Source organism: Pezoporus flaviventris, unplaced genomic scaffold (assembly GCF_033815535.1).
Source record: "Pezoporus flaviventris isolate CSIRO_AGI_PZ_B2104156 unplaced genomic scaffold, CSIRO_AGI_Pfla_v1 ptg000112l, whole genome shotgun sequence".
Lineage (NCBI taxonomy): Eukaryota > Metazoa > Chordata > Aves > Psittaciformes > Psittacidae > Pezoporus > Pezoporus flaviventris.
Window position 1 is genome coordinate 116,895 of NW_026892660.1, and position 18,895 is coordinate 135,789.

The window sequence follows — 18,895 nt, forward strand, 5'->3', positions numbered from 1 at the left end:
GATGGGAAAATGGCAAGGAATAATTATGGAAAACATCAGTGGAGAGAGGGCCATCTGAGAGGGATTAAAGGATTACAATTAAAACTCATTTTAGGGAGGGGATGGGACATTAGCGTTCCCATTCTTCCCCCCCCCAAATCCCCTCCTCCCCTTTTCCCAAACCCCCTCCAGGCGATCTGGGTCGAAGTTGATTAAACGGCAAATTCCAGCTCGGAGGGAAAAGAGCGACACTTTAAAACTGGAGGAAAACCCAAGCTAACAACCCCAAAACGAAGGGGAAAATGAGGCCACTGGGAATGGCTGGGAGTCTGGAGGAGGCTGGGAATGGGGTGGACAAAGCACCCGCTGCCAATAGCAGGTTCCTGGTGGTGGGAGCATCTCCTGCCTGCCTGGACCAAGGGCTCTCCTCCAGGAGCTCAAGTGATGCTGAAGGGACCTCTCCTCCTTGTCCACCAGGACACAAAGGTTTCTTCCCATTCCCGCTCCTCCTCCGGTGTGGAGAATCCCGACGGCGCTCCCGAGGATGGGAGCAGCTCCTCGTGTCCTTAAAATTCAGGGAATTCGAAGCGGGAAGCTGGGTTTTGAACTGCTGGGAAAGGCGGCGTGCACAGAGAGGGCTGCTGTGGGGAACCCACGTTCCCATATGGAAACGCACCCCGAGCGACAAGGAACGAGCCCTCGGAGGACGGCTGGCTGCCGGGAATGGGGGATTTCCCTTTCTAAGCTTTGGGAATGCAGGTCGGGAGCAGAGGGGAGCTTTTCCCTTCTGCATCCTCCTGGTTTTCCAGCCAAAGGGCCCGGGATGCAACCGCAGCCTCCTTCCTTTCGCCTGGCAGAGCCGGGCACCCATCACGTGGGCGCGCACGTGGGCGCACGCACTCCTCATGTGAGATTCCAGAGTGTCTCATATTGGGAGAGCTGCAAGAAGCTTTAACGGAAGGGAAACTCCCCCTTCCACCTCCCCCCCCCCAACATCCATCCCATTTTCTTTCCTCTCCTTTTGTTTCTGGTTTCCGGATCCATGCGGCAAAGCAAAGCGTGGGGAGAAGAAAGAGCCTGAAGAGAGCTGGCATCTGGCAGGGAAAAGAACAAGCCGGCAGAGCAGGGCTTTGCTAGGCAGGAGCAGGGAAGGAGGATGCTCCACAGGGCCCTTTCCTCCCTGGCAGCTTCCTGAACCCAGGTTCTAAGCACAGGGCAGGCTCCCCGTTGGGTATAAACTGGCCCAGAGCTCCCATCGGCTTCACGGGCATCTATCCCATGCTCTACCACGAGCATCCCGTCCCATCCCATCCCATCCGGTCCTTCCCTAAGGGCACGCCGTGCGCTTCCAGCACAGCAGCGAGGGTGTGCAGTGACACAGCCCCAGCCCGTGCTCCGTTTGCCAAGGAGAGGAGGTCGAGGTGCGGGTTGCAGGGATGGGAGCAGCTCGCTTCCACCCCGCGATGTCCCTTTCACAGCCGGGGCTGGGAGAAGCCGGGATATATTTCACCCCCGGTTTTTCCCCTCTGTCCCGACCAGAAAGCGGCCTTTGCAATAGAGAGCCAATGCAGATAATGTTAATGAGGTAAATTAATTAGGACCAAGATGCAGTGTTTTCCCCCGGAGGAGGAAACAGAGTAAAGTGGGGCTCTGTGAGCTGTTTGTTCAGCCAGGGGGGTCGCAGCAGAATAGCGGTGTCAAAGACGCTGCCCATTTCCAAGGTCCTTGTGTCCCTCCCGCGCCGCCCTCCAAAGGGAACAAAACTCTGTTGATGGCAAAACCTCAGCAGGAGCCGCTGGGCTCAGGGGCACGGGGAAGCCAAGTGGAAAAGGTGCCAGGTTTCCGAGCGCCTGGAGGGAACAGCCTTTGGTCTCCGGCGTTTCAATGGGCCCGGGGAAAGCAAATCAGCCCTTTCAAGGCCAATCACGCTGGGGACAATGTGCTGTTGGCAGCAGGGCAGGGGGAAAGGGACTGGGTGGCCATGGCAAGGGGAAAGGGAGCAAAGCTTCCCGGAGCTCCTGCTCCATCCAGCCTCATGTCCTCAGAGCCCTGGACATCCCTAACCCGAGGCATTGGGAATAGCCCAAGGGGGATGCTGCTGGGGGGGGGGAGATGGGGCACCCAGGGGTGTTTCTCTCTCTGTTTTGTGTTGGCTTCTCCCCCAGCTCGTACGGAGAAGTGAAGGGAAGGAGTGCGCTGCTTCCTGCTCCTTTGGTGCCACAGCTTTCCATTCATTCCACTCTGAAAGCCAGGAGAGCTGAGCCCATCCCAGCGTCATTCCTGAGCACAGGGTGGGTTTGAGCCCTCGCGGATGGGACGGATGGGTGCTGTTGTAGCTCGGGCTATTCCCGTGCTGAACGTCCTCAAGGGGAGCCAGGGCTCTCCCTGCCCACAGCACCATCTCCCGTCAGCATCGCTCCGGCTCGCAGGGGCAGTGCATCCTGGGAATTTCCTTCCCTTGTGCCAGAATACCTTCACCCCACGGCTGAGCCCTTCCATCGTCATGGTGCTCTCCCCCTCCCCAGCACTGACCAAAGGCAGGATGAAAGCGCAGGGCTCTTTCTCCCTCTTTCTTTCTGCTTTAATGGCGTTTCATTAGCCTCCGAATCAGACAGGGCCAAACAATGGGGTTCTGTCAGTGATGGGCTTGCGTGCTGATTTCATCTCCTCTCTCATCCGTATGCAAACCAGGCTCCAGCAGGCTTTGGCCATGCCATGGAAACCGAGGTGCAGGCCCGGAATGGGGGTTCTCGGAGTGAGAAATCTCCTCTCTGCTTTTTCCCATTTGCATAATGCAACTTTTCTTCCCCCCAGACACTGAGGCGCTTTGTTTATAGAGAGCCGAGAGAAAAGGGGGATGCTGGGGACAGAGGAGGGGGGAAGCGCCCGGTGGGAGTGGGGAAGAGGAGGGCAGCTCCCGGCTAAAGGAGAACACGCAGAGAGAAAAGCACTGGGGGGGGGACGGGGACTGGAAGGGAATTTCTATGAGGATGGGGACTGGGAAACGGGGCTGTTCCCTGCGAGCCTGGGACCTCGGTGCCAGCCGAAGGGTGCCGGGGGCACTTGGCGTGGCTGCGGGTCCGGCTGGGAGCCGGGAGCTGCGCTGCCTTGAAGCCGCCCGTCAGGAGGATGCCCCCCAGAGGAAGCCGGAGCCTTTCCGAGGCCGGCGAGAAACCCCTCAAAGGGGTTTTGTGCTGCGAGCCCCATAGAACCTCCACTGCGAAACTGCCGCGGCCCCAGGACCCGGCTTCAGGGTGCGCTGGAGCCCAGAGCAGCAGCTCAAGGAGGGGATCCTGCCCCTCTGCTGCCTGAAGGGGAGACCTGAGAGCAGCTCCAGTGCCTGAAGGGGCTCCAGGAAACCTGGAGAGGGGCTTGGGATGCAGGGACAGGGCAAGGGGAATGGCTTTAACCTGCCAGAGGGGGGATGGAGATGGGATCTTAGGCAGAAGTTCTTCCTTATGAGGGTTTGGGGACACTGGGATGGTTGAATGGAGACGGTTTGGATGCCCCATCGCTGGCAGTGCTCAAGGCCAGGTTGGACACAGGGGCTTGGAGCACCCTGCTCCAGTGGAAAGGGTCCCTGCCCATGGAGCTGGAGGAGCTTTAAGGTCCCTTCATCCCAAACCATTCCAGGATTGCACAGAGGGTTTCCCTCCATTAAAACATGGCAAACTCGTGTGTGGGGAGGCAGGAGGAGGAAGGGACCAGGCAGTCAAGTTCCCACCAGTGCCTGAGGTCTATTGGAGTTATCGGATGTAAGCTACTTCCCATCTTGTACCTCTCCTTGTGCCGACTGGTGACCTGGTTCTCTTTCGCAGGCCAGTTTGACATCAGATGCCTCATCTCTGGCGGCTGCACCTCCTGAAAGCAAAGCCTGCTTAATCCCGGCTTTGTGCTGTTCGACAGGGGTTTGATGTCTGAATTGGATGGATGCACGTTTAATAGCAATAATGACAATGAGCGATGAAGTGCATTAATCAGAGATGGGTGACAGGCACGAAACCTGCAGTTAAAGGTATTTTAGGGCATGTCAAAATCCCTGCCCATGATTTGCAAATGAGGTGCAGGCAGCAAGGGGGGTATCTGGGTGCTTTACTATGAGGTGGATGCACAAACACCACCAAATGTGATGGATGCTCCAAAGTTAGGGTCTGGATTCAGCAGACCGCAATCCTGCAGGATGGGCTGGTGGGGCCATGGGCAGGAGCCCCTGTGATTCCCAAACTCCTGCCTGCACGTGGAATATGCCCAGGTTTAGACTGGAATTGGTCCCTGCTTGTGCTGTTTGTGCTCTGGGGCCCTGGGTGCACAAGGGACCAGACATTATTCCCTCCCCTTTAAGTTTCATCTTGGATAATCTACACAACATCAACTGTTCAATCCCTACCTGTGGGCAGGAACACTGGGCAGTCTCATCCCAGCATTCCCATGATTACAGTGTTCAGAACGGCTGGAAAAGCGAAGGGAAAAGATGAGGATTATGGTGGAACTCCACAGAGCCCCTTTACCAGCGGTAATCCCCACCTTGGCATCATCTCAGGTGCAGTGGTACCTTTATGGAACAGCTCTGCATCCCTGAGGTACCACATAGAGCAGCAGGGATGCTGTAAAAGGGATGAAGAGGGGCAGTTGAGGTGTCTGATCTGGGGCTTTTTCTCTCTGTTTTCAGTCTGGTTTCTGCAGAAAACGAGATTTTGGTGCTCACAAGGGTGCTCCTGTCCCAGGAGCTTCTGCAATGGGACTTCTTCAGCTCCGTTTGGCTCCATTGAGGGTTTGATGCCCAGGCGGTGGGAAGCGCTTTGGGCTTTCAGTTGCATTTGTTTTTCGGGAGCTCCTTTCTCCTCTTGGCTCCCAACAGCAGCTTTTACTTCAAGACAAAAGCCCAGAGAAGGGCTGGGACCCTTCCCTTTGGCTGGGGACAGGAGCTGGGCTCTGTGCGCTGGGGGTTTGCCAGGGTGCAGCCTGTGAAGGGCTGATGGAGCATCAGAGCATCTTCAGCCCAAATGGGGGGTTCTGAAGGAGCCTTGAGCCTGCTCAAGCATCGTGGCCATGGTGGCACCTTCGGGCAGTGCCGTGAGAGGAAGGAAGAGGCTGATCCAAACACCTCACCTCAGGTGTAAAGCACTTTGGGGGTGGCCCGTGCCACACCAGGAAGGGGCAGTGGGTCGGCTCCTGCCGGAGCAGGGATAGCACTTCCCGGCCTCCCTTCGAGGCTCGCCTCCGGCCCGCTGGTCATGCCAATTTGTCACCAAGCTGGGATTTCAATTAGAGCCCTAAAGGGAGGGTCAGGGGTTAGGCAAACACAGCACTAAAGGCCACTCGCCTGGAGGGCTTCCCCGCGGCCGCTGCTGCCGGCCCCTCACTTTACACAGTCCCCACTGGCCCGGCTGAGGGCTGGCATTGTTCCCCCGCGCCATTCAACAGGCTCTCTGTCAATAAGCTCGACCTCTGGGCTCCCCGGGATGCTCCCACCTCCTCTTCCTCCTTCCTTTTCCCACCCGTTCGGGCCTGGCGCCCATGGATGCGCTGAGGGTGAGGGCAGGGATGGGAGCAGGGAGGCCGCGTGCTGCAGGGGATGGAGCAGGCAGGGCAGCGTCAAATCCCAGCCTGCTTTGGGTCAAAAGGAGCTTAGGGCTCACCCAGCTCCAACCCCTGCCATGGGCAGGGACCCCTTCCACTGGAGCAGACTGCTCCAAGCCCCATCCAACCTGGCCTGCTCATTGCTACTCCCTGCCCTTTGGTCTTTTACATCCCAGGGTGGTTCCCAACCACAAACATCTCCACAGGCTTCATCCAGCCTCTCCCCATCTCCTTCTCCTTTCACAGCCATTCACCATCACTCCCAAGAGCACCCCACCATGGTTCGCTGCCCATCACCACTTGGGTTGCAGGGATGCAGCAGCCCCAAGCCCCCTTGTCCCTCCTCATTACCCAACCAGCACTGGGCTGCATCCCTGCTGGCACCTCCATCCTCCTGGACACGATCCCACTGGTTTTGGACAGGGAGGACATGGTGTGAATTAGAGACAAATCCCTGCACTGAGGTCGTTCCAGAGTCCCCAAACTGCCTCCCTGACCCCAAACGTTGGGGGGCAGAGCTCAGCCCCTCTGCCAGCCCCCACCACCTTCCATCCACTGCACTCACAAAGCCCCATTCGAGGCTCCATCCACCGCCAGCACCCTAATGAGGCCTCGTCAGTGGGGACACAGCAATTAAAATCCCTGCCGTGCTGGCACATGGGTGGCTCCATCGGTGGCTGCTGCCAGCGCCCAGTTCGGGGTGAGCGGGGTAACGGTGCCCCGGGCAGCACCCCAAGGGCTGCACCTCCCCACGGGTGAACAATCGGCTCCTTCTTCTGGCTTCAAAGAAGAATCCACCCCTAACAAAGAGGGAACAAAGGGGGCCAGGCAAACTGGGAGTCAAGTTTATTTACAGCCGGGATAGGAAGTGAAGGGCCTGGAACAAAGGTGTTCTGTCAGCGACGGGCACTAAGGGGCTCTTTACCCTCGCTAATTGCCACTTGCTCCACGATATCCATTTATCTTGTGGCTGAAACGGCCTCCTCGGCCCTGCAGGTTCAAGCACTGCTTGTGCACAACGCTGCCCGGCACAACTGGTGTGCAAGGAGCAGTGGCTGCTGCGGTCCCACCGTCCAAACCCATCACGCCTCTCAGACAGTGGGATCGTGTCCGGGAGGATGGAGGTGCCAGCAGGGATGCAGCCCAGTGCTGGCTGGGTAATGAGGAGGGACAAGGGGGCTTGGGGCTGCTGCATCCCTGCAACCCAAGTGGTGATGGGCAGCGAACCATGGTGGGATGCTCTTGGGAGTGATGGCGAATGGCTCTGAAAGGAGAAGGAGATGGGGAGAGGCTGGATGAAGCCTGTGGAGATGTTTGTGGTTGGGAACCACCCTGGGATGTAAAAGACCAAAGGGCAGGGAGTAGCAATGAGTAGGCCAGGTTGGATGGGGCTTGGAGCAGTCTGCTCTAGTGGAAGGGGTCCCTGCCCGTGGCAGGGGTTGGAGCTGGGTTTGCTCTAAGTTCCCTCCCAACCCATTCCATGATTCCCTGTTCAGTGCCACAAGCAGCGGCTCTTCCTCCCCGCCGGCTCTGCCATGGCTCAGTGCTGCTCTTCCCGACGGTGCTGGTGATGGGGAGCCATTGGGTGCTGCTCTTTGTTTGGCACGGAGCCGGCTGGGCCCCTTCCCCTCTCCTGAGCCTTCCCTCTCCCATATGGCGCCCATTATTAGACGTGTGTGCACCAGCCTCGTCTGACAGGAGCTTTCCAGGTGTCACTGGGATAACGATTCACACCCTCCGGAAGGTGGCAAAGATGATTAGTGGGCTCCCTATCAACAGCACCAGCATCAGCTGTTCCTGAGGGATGTGTAAGGACACGTACGCCGGGAGCTGGGAGAGCCCAGCCTTTGTCCTGCCTCTAATTCCAATGGACTCCCAGGCACCTCTTTGTGGGCTTTACTTTCCCCAGCTGCACCAGGGAGATGCTGTGATGGCTCTGCCTTGCAAACCCCCCCTTGGAGCAGCTGATTGAGCTCCTGCGTTAGCAGGAGGTGATTTAAGCAGGTCTCTTGGCAGCTGGGCTGCCACGGGAGAGGCCAAAGGGAGCTGTTAGAGCCGGGGCTCTCCGGGGACCAGGCTGCCAAGGGGGAACGGGAGTTAAATGAAGCCCTGGAAGCAGGGATGCGGTGGGGAGCATCCGGAGCGGGTCCTGCAGCGCGGGGAAGGGCTCCCTGGCGCAGGCAGCGCTGGCTCCATGCAGGGGTGGCTGTGCCCTCCCCTGCCCCATCCTGCTTTTCCTGCTGATGTGTTTGCAATAAGGACTTGTTCCGCAGGCATCCCTGAGCCTGACGCAACCAGAACCCGAACCCAGCCCTTGGGAGCGGGCGGAATGGGCTCTCCAGCCCTTTCCACCTCTTAAATACTGAACATTTCACCTCTTTCTTGGTGGAGAGGGAAGCAAAAGAGGAAAATGGGGCTAAAATGAGCTTTAGCGTGGTCCTGGAGGGGATCCTGCCCCTCTGCTCTGCTCTGCTCGGCCCCCCTGCAGCACTGGGTGCAGCTCTGGTGCCCTCAGCAGCAGGACATGGAGCTGTTGGATCCCATCCGGATGAGCAGGGGCTGGAGCAGCTCCCATAGGAGCCAGGCTGGGAGCACTGGGGCTGTTCAGCCTGGAAAAGAGAAGGTTCTGGGGGAGACCTCAGAGCAGCTCCAGTGTCTGCAGGGGGCTACAAGGATGCTGGTGAGGGCCCCCCATCAGGGACTGCCTCCTGGGCCATCTCCCCACATCAGGCTGTGATCTGAGGCTAAATCCTGCTGGGAAAAGGGGGGAAACTGAGGCAGGAGCAGGGCCTGGCACCCAAACCTCCCCCTCCCCTTGAAGCAGGAGAAGCTCAAAGGTCGGCTTCTCACCCAAGCTCCTCCTGGGCTGCCATCACCACCCAGGCACCACCATGACCCAGCGTGTGCCGGGCCGGGCTGCGGGCAGCGCTGGTGGGGCCACTGGGATTATCTGCTTTAGCTGCACCATCTGTTCCCCAAACTGCCATCATTCTGCTCAACCTAGGAGGAAAACGGCCCCCACAGAGAAGCAATTTGTTCGCTGACTGAACCCTCCAGGCTCGCGCCATCGGCACCCACCTCAGCTCTCGGCTCGCTGGGAGAGCAAACTGGGGTCTGCTGGGCAATGGGAGCACTGGGAGGGCCCAAGGCTGCCCTAATCCCATTGCAGAACAGAGGGGCCGGGGATGGGCGCAGGGAGGAGGAGGAGGAGCGAGGTCCATTTCATCCCCGAGCCCTGGGGCTGGGGTCTCGCCATGATCCCACTGGAGGGGCTTTTCTGCCCGTCGCAGTGGGGTGCTTTTGGGATGTGCTGGGAGGAGATGGGCAAGGGGAGGGCTGGGGGGGGGGAAGGTTGGAGGAGGTGGTGTGGGGCTGGGGGTGACCGTGAGCCTGGCACCCCCTTTGTAGAGCTCCCTCTCGCATCCCTCCTCTGCCCCATGGAGCCGTGTGTGCCATGGGGACTCTGCACACAGAACCCTGCCCAGTGCCTACGGTGGTAGCAGGATGGCACCGTGTGGGCCTCTGTTTTGGCATGGGACTTCAGTGGCACCAAAGCATCTCCGGTTTGCGTGGTCTCAGGGGGAGAAGGTTTGGATTTGCTCTGTGGGGCAATGCGGGCAAATCCTGAAGCCACAAAACCTGTTTTAATGCTGTATGCAGAAGTGTCCATAGGAAGCCTTTTCTGTGGGGCCGGGTACCCCAGCACAGCCCCTGCCATCGCCTTCCTCTCCTTGCAGAGCAGTAGATGGGGAAACCGAGGCACAAAGCAGAGAGGGGAAGCGGCCGAGGTGTCCCTGGAACACTCTGATCGCTCCCACAGCAGCACCCCGATCCCCGCAGCATCTCTTCACCCTGCAAAGGCCTGTGGGGCACCCGACTGCGCCCAGGACAGGACCCGGAGCTGGCTCCCACATCGGGACAAGCATCCTGGCTCCGGAGCAGCCCATTGGGGAATCCAGGCTGGCAGAAGCCGCCCATCCCTGGCGATGCCGGCAGAGGGTTCAACCGCTGGTGCTGGACCTCATTAGACCAAGGTGCTGGTGCCCGGCTCCTTTCCGCGCTCACATCCCTCCTCATCCACCTGCACCGAGGAGAGGCACGGAGGAAAAGGGGCCCTGCTCTGAGCAGCCCAGGACGGGACGGGAGGGACCTGGGGGATGCTTCACGAAGCTCCCGCACCCCGGATGCTGCTGCAACCCCCCCGCAGGACCCCGTCCTCTCCCAGCTTTACCTCCGTGCCCTGCAGGTACCGGTTGGCCGCGGCGCTTCTCAGCCCTTTCATCCGCAGGACGGCTCCTGAGGATGCCGAAAGCCGCGCTCCTGAGCCCGGCGGGGAGCGGCCCCGGCCCGGCTCCTCTGCCCGGGCTTGCTCTGACATCTAGCGGCAGCACCGAGCGCAGCCCCGGGGCCCCCTCCCCGGCCCCCCCAGGTACAACTCACCCGTGAGGCAGCCCCCGAGCGCGGCCAGCAGCAGCGAGAGCAGCAGGGCGCTGAGCTGGAGCAGAGCCTGCCCCGTGCGGGTCCGGCTGCCCCGGGCCAGCAGCGGGAACACGGGCTCCAGCCTGGGCACCAGGGAAGGGGGAATTGGGGAGCTGAGGGAGCGGGGCTGGGGCAGCCTGGAGAGGGGAAGGCTCCGGGGAGACCCCAGAGCAGGGCTGGAGCCTGGAGAGGGGCCTGGGACAAGGGATGGAGGGGCAGGACGAGGGGAAGGGCTTTAACCTGCCCGAGGGGGGATGGAGATGGGGTGTGAGGCAGAAGCTCTTCCCTGGGAGGGTGCTGGGACGCTGGGATGGGTTGGATGGAGAAGGTTTGGATGCCCCATCCCTGGCAGTGCTCACGGCCAGGTCGGAGCACCCTGCTCCAGTGGAAGGTGTCCCAGCCCGTGGGGTGGGAGCTGGAGCAGCTTTCAGGTCCTTTCCGACACAACCCACCATGATCTGGTTCTCTGCTGTCCTGGCCCTCCTCACCTGCCACCATAGGCATCTGCAGTGGCCAGTGCTGCCAGCAGCGTGCCCAGCAAGGCGCCCAGCACCCCGGGCAGCCCATGGACGTTGTGAACCCCACACGTGTCCTGGATTTTGAGCCTGGAACGCAGGAAGGGCTGCGGAGAGCACAGAGAAGAGCCGGGACTCAGCTGGGGGGATGCTGGGTCCCTGCCCTGGCACCGGTGTCCTGGGTGCTCCCAAGGCCGCTCACCGTGAGGAACCTGAAGCCAAGCGGAGGGATGAGACCAGCCAGGAAGCCTGCGATGAGCGCCCCGAAGGGGGTGACCAGCATCTCCCCAGCCATGCCCATCACGGCCACAGCAGCCACGGCGGCATCCTGGATCTGAACCTGATGGAGCAGGATGCGGGCAGGGGAATGGATTGTGGAGGACATCAGCGTGGGGCTGGGGGGATTTGGGCCTTCCTGGGGCTTCAAACTTGGGGAAGCCTAAGGGGTGAATACGCCCGTGTGCCCTGGGTGTGCTCATGCTCATGGACTTGGGTTTGTGTCAGGAGAGGACCCACCATGCGCAGGGTGCTCTGCTCGTAGAGGACAGGCGAGAGGACGAAGGTGGCCATGGTGCTCGCTGCCATCGAGAGGTAGGTGTTGAGCACTGCCCAGGGCTCAGCGCTGCCATGGGCAGTGGTGGCGGAGGTGAAGCCGGGCCAGAAGATCCACAGGGAGATGGTTCCTGTGAGCAAGGGGAAGAAGCAGGTTTGGACCTTGGGGTTGATGCAGGCTTCTCGCCGGCGTCAAGAGATGCGAGCGGCCTCAGCTCGCAGCATGGGAGCTTCAGGCTGGCCAACGGGGCACAGCTTGGTCCTGGAGAGGGTGATGCAGCCCCAGGGAGGGGGAGAGCCTCTGCCCTTGCTGGTTTGCAGGACTCTCGCTCAAAGCCACGCTGTCCTCATGGTCCTGCCACCGCCACGTGCTCCGAGCTCGAGCTCCGTACCGACCACGACGAAGACGTCCGGCTGGTGCCCCGTGTCCTGCTGCTCTTCCCGCTGCTCGCCATGGGGCTGGCGCAGGAGCCGGGATACCAGCAAGCCAAAGTAAGCTCCGAAGGCGTGGACGGTGACGGAGCCGCCGCTGTCGCTCACCTGCTGAGCACAGCAAGCACCGTGCAGGAAGGGGGATTGGCTCCATAGGCAAGGCAGGGCTTGTCCCTTTAGGCAAGGCAGGGCTTGTCCCCATAGGCAGTGACTCACCCCCAGGAGGGTGAGCAGGGTGTACTCATTGAGGGTGAAGAGGGTGACTCCCAGCAGGGTCAGCAGCAGCGTCTGCACTGGATTCACCCTTCCCAACACAGCTCCGGTGGAGATGAGGGCGGCTGCAGCTCCAAAGTCAGCACGGACCATGCTGGGAAGCACAAGGAGGAAGATGTGGGGCTGGGGGGGGGGGGGGGAGCTGAGCCCACAGCATAGCGCCCGCATCCCACTGCTCCAAGGGGCAGCGCGAGCCTTGCGGTGCTGATGACAAAGTGGTACCCAGCGCCCACGGAAACCCTCCTCATCCCGCTCCGGAGCAGAGCTCGAGCTGCACAGAGGAGGGAGCTCGTGTGCCAGGGCTGGAGCAGGGATGCTGGAGGAACCGGGACACAGCAGGCTCACCTCTGAGCTCCCAGGTGGATCTTGCCATTCCGGAACTGGTGCAGGAAGCCCTGGAGCAGCAGAGCCCATTGGATGGCAAAGGCCACCACCAGGATGCTGATGGCCGCGCTGCCCGGTCCATAACGGCTGAGGAAGGCCACCAGGAACCCAAAGCCGAGGAGAGTTTGGATGTGGGCATCCCGGAACCCTGGAGGAGGAGAGGCAGCGGGATGGGGCTGGAGGCAGCAGGGTCCGTCCCCATGAAGGGGTTCAGGCACCCCCTGTTCTAACAGGCGTTGGGGACCCGAAGGCTTCAGCTGAGCCCCTCAGGTTGGGCTGGTGGGGGGGGTAAAGCTGTCCCCTGGCACCCTTTGCAGTGGCTCTGGGTCACCTCCATCACAACGGGCTCCCCCTGCAGCCCCGAGACCTCTTGGGGTGTCTGAGAGCCATCAGCACCTCATTGCAGCAGGGTGAAGGTGGGGCAGCTCCCCCCTGCACCCCCTTCCCACGCTGCCCCTCGCACCCAGCCCCAGCAGCTGCTGGTGCAAAGGGGGGAGCCTGCTTCTGCCTTGGGCTTCCATGCCCTTTGCACCCCTGGGCTCTGCTGGGAGCTCTGTCCCATCCCTGCCCTGTGCCGGAGCCGTGAGTCACTGTGTGGGGTGGGGAGAAACCGGGGGAACCTGCCTGGTCCTGTTCCTGTTCCTGCCCCTGCCCCTGCTCCTGCCCCTGCTCCTGCTCCTGCCCCTGATCTTGTTCCTTCTCCTGCTCCTGCCCCTGCTCCCGCTCCTGCTCCTGCCCTTGCTCCTCCTCCTGGTCCTGATCCTGATCCTGATCCTGTTCCTGCCCCTGCCCCTGCCCATGCTCCTGCTCCTGTTCCTGCTCCTGATCTTGTTCCTTCCCCTGCCTCTGCCCCTGCTCCTGCTCCTGTTCCTGTTCCTGCCCCTGCTCCTCCCCCTGCTCTTCCCCATTCCCCTCCCTCGGTACCTCTCCAACCCTTTCCTCAGAAAGCCGGGATCAGCCCCTCATTCCCCAGCTCAGGGTGAGCTGTGCAGGAGGATGCTCCTGGTGGGCTGGACCAAAGGAGCCAAATCCTCTGCGAAAGGAGGGGTTGGGCACTGCAAAATCCAGCACGTCCATGGGATGCTCGGCTGCCCCATCCCTGGCAGTGCTCAAGGCCAGGTTGGACACAGGGGCTTGGAGCAAGCTGCTCCAGCGGAAGGGGTTGGAGCTGGCGGAGCTTTAAGCTCCCTTCCCACCCAAACCATCCCATGACCCTATGAAACCTCCCCGGTTTGAGCCTGGCTTTGTCCCACGTGCAGGAATCCCTTGCAATGTGCCTGCTTCCCCCCCCCAAACCCCGACCCCACCTGGATAGGATGCGCCGGCCCCACAGCCCTGGAGCCCGCTGCAGAGCTGGGGCAGAGGGAGCCGGGGCCGGGGTACTCACGGGGGGGCTGCGATCCCCAATCCTGGATCCTGCGGCTGCAGTTGAGGGGCTGGGAGCAGAGCCCGGGGCCGCTCTCGGGGCTGAAGCGCACAAAGGCAGCGAAGAGGAGGATGGTGAAGGTTTGGAGGAGGAAGCAGAGCCCGGAGAGCCGGAGCCTGGAGGTGGCGCCGGGCTCGGCCATGGTGTGGGGCAGGACCCCCCCCCCCCCCCAGATCCAGAGGAAGAGGAACGGGGCTGGGGCCTCAAACCCCGCCTGTGATTGCGGCTGCCGGGCCCTGCCCTGCCCCGGTGCTTCCCACGCCTGGAGCTGCCGACACGGAAACCCCGGCACCGGGTGCGCCCCATCCGGACGCTGAGCCGGGGGCTGCCGGGGCTGGGTGCGAGGGGCGGCGTGGGGAGGGGGTGCAGGGGGGAGCTGTGCCTGGGGGTGCCCCAGGGCTCAGCCTTGCCGAGGTCGGGCATGGGGGGAGCAGGGGGGTTCGGGGTGGGATGGGGGAGATGGAGGCTGGGAAGGGCCTCGGGTGCCCCCTTGCCACAGCGCCAGGCCAAGGGGGGAGCTCAGAGGAGCGGCGTGGGGCTGGGGTCGTGCCCTGACGCCAACGGGATGGGGAACGGGAATGAGTCACTCCTGGAGGGCTGGGGCCGGAGCCTCCGCTCGTGGTGGTGCCGTGGGGCTGGGACCCAGCATCCTCCAGCCAAGGAGCCCTGAACAGATCCATCAGGATCTGCTCTCGCAGCCGTGGGAATGGGGATGGAGGGGTTGGGAGCTGGGAGGAGGGGGCCGGGAAGCAGCGCACCCCGCACTGCTGCTCCCCGGGCCGTGGTGAAGCCGGGGTCACTGGGTCCCTTGGTGCTGGGGACAGACGCTGCTTGTCTTGTGTGTCCTCGGAGGAGAGCTTCCTCCAGCCCTGGAGATGGATCCTGGCGGAGGGAGGGGATAAGGGAGCCCAGAACACAGCCCCCATTGTGCACCCGGGTCCTCTTCCCGGCAGCATCCCGGCCACAAGATGAGGATGGGGAAGCCTCTCGGATGCCTCTTGTCAGGGCTGGTGGGGAGCAGGAGTGCTGGGACCCCCCTTCCGCATCCCATGGGAGCTCCACAGGATGGGAGCAGCATCCCCCCTATCAGAGACTTGCCACATGAATGCCCACAGCCCTGATTCCTGCAGGAGCAGGCAGCACCCTCCGGCCCTGGGTGCTGGTGCTGAGGGGAGGCTTTGCCAGTCCCAGGGGTGCTGGAGCCCGGGGTGGTGCTGGCATTCCCGGTGCTGTGGCCGGCACATAAAGGGATGTTTGTTACCCGGGCGCGCTGTGTTTTGCCGAGCAGAACAATACAGAGAAAGATGCTCACAATGGGAAATTGTGCTTCCTCCTCCCCTGCGTCCCTCGGGGAGGTGTTGGAGGGGGGGGGAAACCGGACAAGAAAGTGGGAAGAGACGGAGACAGGTCCAGGAGCGCGGGCACGGCCATGGGGCCGCAGGGGCACCGCGCTGCAGGGGCACTGCCCACGCCGGGGTGGTGAGGGGGCACCCATCCCTGCGTCCCTGCGTCCTCTTTTCCCTCTTGACCTTCGCAGAGCCCTCAGCCCCGCCATGGGGCGGCTGTGACGGAGCGGGGCCGCGGCAGGACGGGCGCTGGATGGGAACGGCGGCTTCCCAAAGGACACGGCTGGGGACGGTAAGAGGGGATGGATAGAGGGGTTGGCACATCCTGCGTCCCCTTGGCACAGTAAATGTGGGTGAGACCCCAATGGAGAAGCAGGACCTTGCCCTTGGCCTTGCTGAACTCCATGGGGTTCGCACAGTCCCAGCTCTCCAGCATGTCCTGGGTCCCAATCCTTCCCTCTGGCTTTATCGACCACCTCATCCCCGGCCGCTGTGCTCCCCCCAGGCACCGTCCTGCCCCCAGCTCTGAGGATGCCCCAGCTTCTCCTGCTCAGCTCCCTCTGGCTCTTGGTGGTACCCCCAGCATTGAGCATCTTCCAGAGTTCAACTGGGACCCCGGGTATGGAGCTGAGAGGCACTGCTGGTTGGGGTCAGTGCTAGAGGAGGGAGGTAGTGGTGGGGAGGGGGGGTCCAGCCAAGGGCAGGGGCTGATCTGTGCAAAGAGGTGGGGAAGGAGGCAGGATGGGTGATGGAAACCAATCTGGAGATGCCAATGAGAGCTGGAGGGTGGTGGATGGTGATGGAAACCAGGCTGGAGATGCCAATGAGGGTGGTGGATGGGTGACGGAAACCAGGCTGGAGATGCCAATGAGGGTTGGAGGGTGATGGAAACCAGACTGGAGGTGCCAATGAGGGTTGGAGGGTGATGGAAACCAGGCTGGAGATGCCAATGAGGGTTGGAGGGTGATGGAAACCAGGCTGGAGATGCCAATGAGGGTTGGAGGGTAATGGAAACCAGGCTGGAGGTGCCAATGAGGGTTGGAGGGTGATGGAAACCAGGCTGGAGATGCCAATGAGGGTTGGAGGGTGGTGGATGGTGGTGGAAACCAGGGTGGATATGCTGATGAGGGATGCAGGGTGATGGATGGTGATGGAAACCAGTCTGAAGATGCCAATGAGGGTTGGAGGGTGGTGGATGGTGATGGAAACCAGTCTGAAGATGCCAATGAGGGTTGGAGGGTGGTGGATGGTGATGGAAACCAGGCTGGATATGCTGATGAGGGATGCAGGGTGATGGATGGTGATGGAAACCAGTCCGGAGAAGCCAGTGAGGGCTGGAGGGTGGTGGGACAGCATCGGAGCTCTCTGGTGACCCCGTGGCGGGTGCCCCGCAGCCCCCCCCCAGCTGCAGTACCTGCTGGAGCCCCTGCACAGCGCGGTGCACACGCGGCGCGGCGCCACGGCCACGCTGCCCTGCGTCCTGCGGGCGCTGCCCCGCAACTACCGCGTCAAGTGGAGCAAGGTGGAGCCGGCCAACTACGGCGAGAGCGTCATCATCATCACCAACGGGCTCTACCACAGGAACTACGGGCCCCTGAGCCCCCGCGTGCGCCTGCGCCACAGCCACCGCTACGACGCCTCGCTGACCATCAGCCGCGTGGCGCTGGAGGACGAGGGCCGGTACCGCTGCCAGCTCGTCAATGGGCTGGAGGACGAGAGCGTCTCGCTCACGCTGCACCTCGAGGGTGAGGATGGGCTCGTCCCCTGCGTGCCTGGGCTGGATTGGGCCGTGGCTGGGTGCTTGGGTGCGCAGCGAAGCCCCATCGCCCAGCACTGAGTCTTTGGGGATGCTAAAGCAAAGGGGTTTTAGGGGAGCAGCTCCTCCACATGGAATCCCAGACTGGGTTGGGTTGGAAAGGACCTTGAGATCATCCAGTTCCGACCCCCTGGCACGGGCAGGGACACCTTCCATTAGAGCAGGGTGCTCCAAGCCCCTGTGTCCAGCCTGGCCTTGAGCACTGCACGGATGGGGCAGCCACAGCTTCTCTGGGCACCCTGTGCCAGCGCCTCAGCACCCTCATGGTAAAGGGCTTCTGCCTAAGATCCCTGGTTCAGTCTGAACCCATCACCCCTTCTCCTATGGCTCCAGTCCCTGAAGAAGGTCCCTCTCCAGCATCCTTGTAGCCCCCCTTCAGACACTGGAAGCTGCTCTGAGGTCTCCCCCAGAACCTTCTCTTCTCCAGGCTGAGCAGCCCCAATGTTCTCAGCCTGGCTCCTATGGGAGCTGCTCCAGCCCCTGCTCATCCGGATGTGACCCAACAGCTCCGTGTCCTGGTTCTGGGGCCACCAGAGCTGCACCCAGTGCTGCAAGGGGGCCTCCCAGAGCAGAGCAGAGGGGCAGGATCCCCTCCAGGCCCCACTGCCCTCGCTCTGAGGGGGGGTTTCAACCTCTGCCCCTGTCCCCCCAGGCATCGTCTTCCCCTACCAGCCCAGCAGCGGGCGCTACAAACTGAACTACCAGGATGCGAAACGAGCCTGCGAGCAGCAGGACTCCCGCCTCGCCACCTACCAGCAGCTCTACAAAGGTGAAGCATCCCCGAAACCCCCTTCACCCGCCCCAAAACGCTCCTCCCTGGGCACTGGGACGGTGCTGAGCCGCCTCGCACCCTGCAGCCTGGACGGAGGGGCTGGATTGGTGCAATGCTGGCTGGGTCCTCGATGGGACCGTCCATTACCCCATCATCAACTCGCGGGAGCCGTGCGGCGGCCGCCTCCTCCTGCCCGGGGTCCGCAGCTATGGGGCCAGAGACAAGCAGAAGGACCGGTTCGACGCTTTCTGCTTCACTTCTGCTCTGCAAGGTAGTGCTGGGGTCCCCTGTCCCTCCCATCTCACCCCGGTGCCCACCTAGGCCTGCACTGTAGAATGGGTTGCGTTGGAAGGGACCTTAAAGCTCATCTAAAGCCACAGAGAGGGACCCCTTCCATCAGAGCAGGGTGCTCCAAGCCCCTGTGTCCAGCCTGCCCTTGCGCACTCCCAGGGATGGGGCAGCCGCAGCTTCCCACCACCCTCACAGGGAAGAGCTCCTGCCTAAGGTGCAGGAGGTATGAGGGATGGGGCCGTGCATCCCACCACCGGTGGTGCCTCCTTCACTTGCCACGTTCCCCCCTCCATCCCCAGGCCACGTCTACTTCATCCGGGGCCACCTGAACTTCAGGGAGGCGGCGCAAGCGTGCCACGACCACGGGGCCGCCATGGCCAAAGTGGGGCAGCTCTACTCCGCATGGAAGTTCTCCCAGCTGGACCGCTGCGATGGAGGGTGGCTGGAGGACGGCAGCGTGAGGTTCCCCATCACCACCCCCCGCCAGCGCTGCGGGGGGCTCCCGCATCCCGGTGTCCACAGCTTCGGCTTCCCCAGCAAGGACCGGCGCATCTACGGCACCTACTGCTTCGTGGAGGAGTAGGAGCGCCGGGAGGAGAGGTGGGAATGCGGTGGGATAGCAGCCCCCGGGGGGCAGGGCATGAAGCAGGGGTCTCCTGGTGATTTCGGGTGGTTCCTACATCCCCTGATGGAGCAATAGGGCTGGGTTTGGGCACTTGGTGCATCCTCCGATGGAGCTGCTCGCTGGCTGCTCAGGGCTTGCTGGAGAAGCCAAACCCATTGCTGGGCTAGGAAGGGGGTCTCATCCAGCACCCTTTCCCCCAACCCCAGTGCATCCCTCACCCTGTCCTCCCTTCCCACAGCCAGGAGGACTCTGGAGGGGTTGGCATTACCCTGTGTGACTAATGGAGTTTCACCCGCTCGATTAATAAAGCACTTAAAGCTGTATGGCAAAGCCACGCTCCCGCCTGGCTGCTGCCTCTGGGAGAGGGGAATTTGGTGAGGATTTTCCACCTCCATCAGGGGACGACGCTACGCTGTCGCAGGGGT

At 62.0% G+C, this 18,895-nt stretch overlaps 2 protein-coding genes across 2 annotated transcripts; one reads left to right on the forward strand and one right to left on the reverse strand.

Annotated features, from left to right (window-relative positions):
- Positions 1–9,937: 9,937 nt before the first annotated feature.
- On the reverse strand, positions 9,938–13,779 carry LOC133281968 (ammonium transporter Rh type B-like). Its single transcript, XM_061477916.1, has 8 exons — positions 13,582–13,779; positions 12,156–12,342; positions 11,754–11,904; positions 11,498–11,645; positions 11,070–11,236; positions 10,756–10,893; positions 10,527–10,660; positions 9,938–10,121 (listed from the first exon to the last, which is right to left on the reverse strand). Exons 1-8 carry the CDS (start codon positions 13,760–13,762, stop codon positions 9,938–9,940), a joined length of 1,290 nt encoding a protein of 429 aa, XP_061333900.1. The 5' UTR covers positions 13,763–13,779.
- Positions 13,780–15,057: 1,278 nt separating this feature from the next.
- On the forward strand, positions 15,058–18,465 carry HAPLN2 (hyaluronan and proteoglycan link protein 2). Its single transcript, XM_061477881.1, has 6 exons — positions 15,058–15,258; positions 15,472–15,585; positions 16,361–16,711; positions 17,435–17,551; positions 17,640–17,825; positions 18,145–18,465. Exons 2-6 carry the CDS (start codon positions 15,498–15,500, stop codon positions 18,426–18,428), a joined length of 1,026 nt encoding a protein of 341 aa, XP_061333865.1. The 5' UTR covers positions 15,058–15,258; positions 15,472–15,497; the 3' UTR covers positions 18,429–18,465.
- Positions 18,466–18,895: the final 430 nt, after the last annotated feature.

Coding starts and splice junctions, on each gene's coding strand:
- LOC133281968 (XM_061477916.1), bottom strand. CDS start 13,762: ATGGCCGAGCCCGGCGCCACCTCCAGGCTCCGGCTCTCCGGGCTCTGC. Junction 12,343..13,581: donor TTGGGGATCGCAGCCCCCCC/GTGAGTACCCCG, acceptor CTCCTCCTCCAG/GGTTCCGGGATGCCCACATC. Junction 11,237..11,497: donor GGACGTCTTCGTCGTGGTCG/GTACGGAGCTCG, acceptor CCTTGCTCACAG/GAACCATCTCCCTGTGGATC.
- HAPLN2 (XM_061477881.1), top strand. CDS start 15,498: ATGCCCCAGCTTCTCCTGCTCAGCTCCCTCTGGCTCTTGGTGGTACCC. Junction 15,586..16,360: donor GAGTTCAACTGGGACCCCGG/GTATGGAGCTGA, acceptor GGTGCCCCGCAG/CCCCCCCCCAGCTGCAGTAC. Junction 17,826..18,144: donor CTTCACTTCTGCTCTGCAAG/GTAGTGCTGGGG, acceptor CTCCATCCCCAG/GCCACGTCTACTTCATCCGG.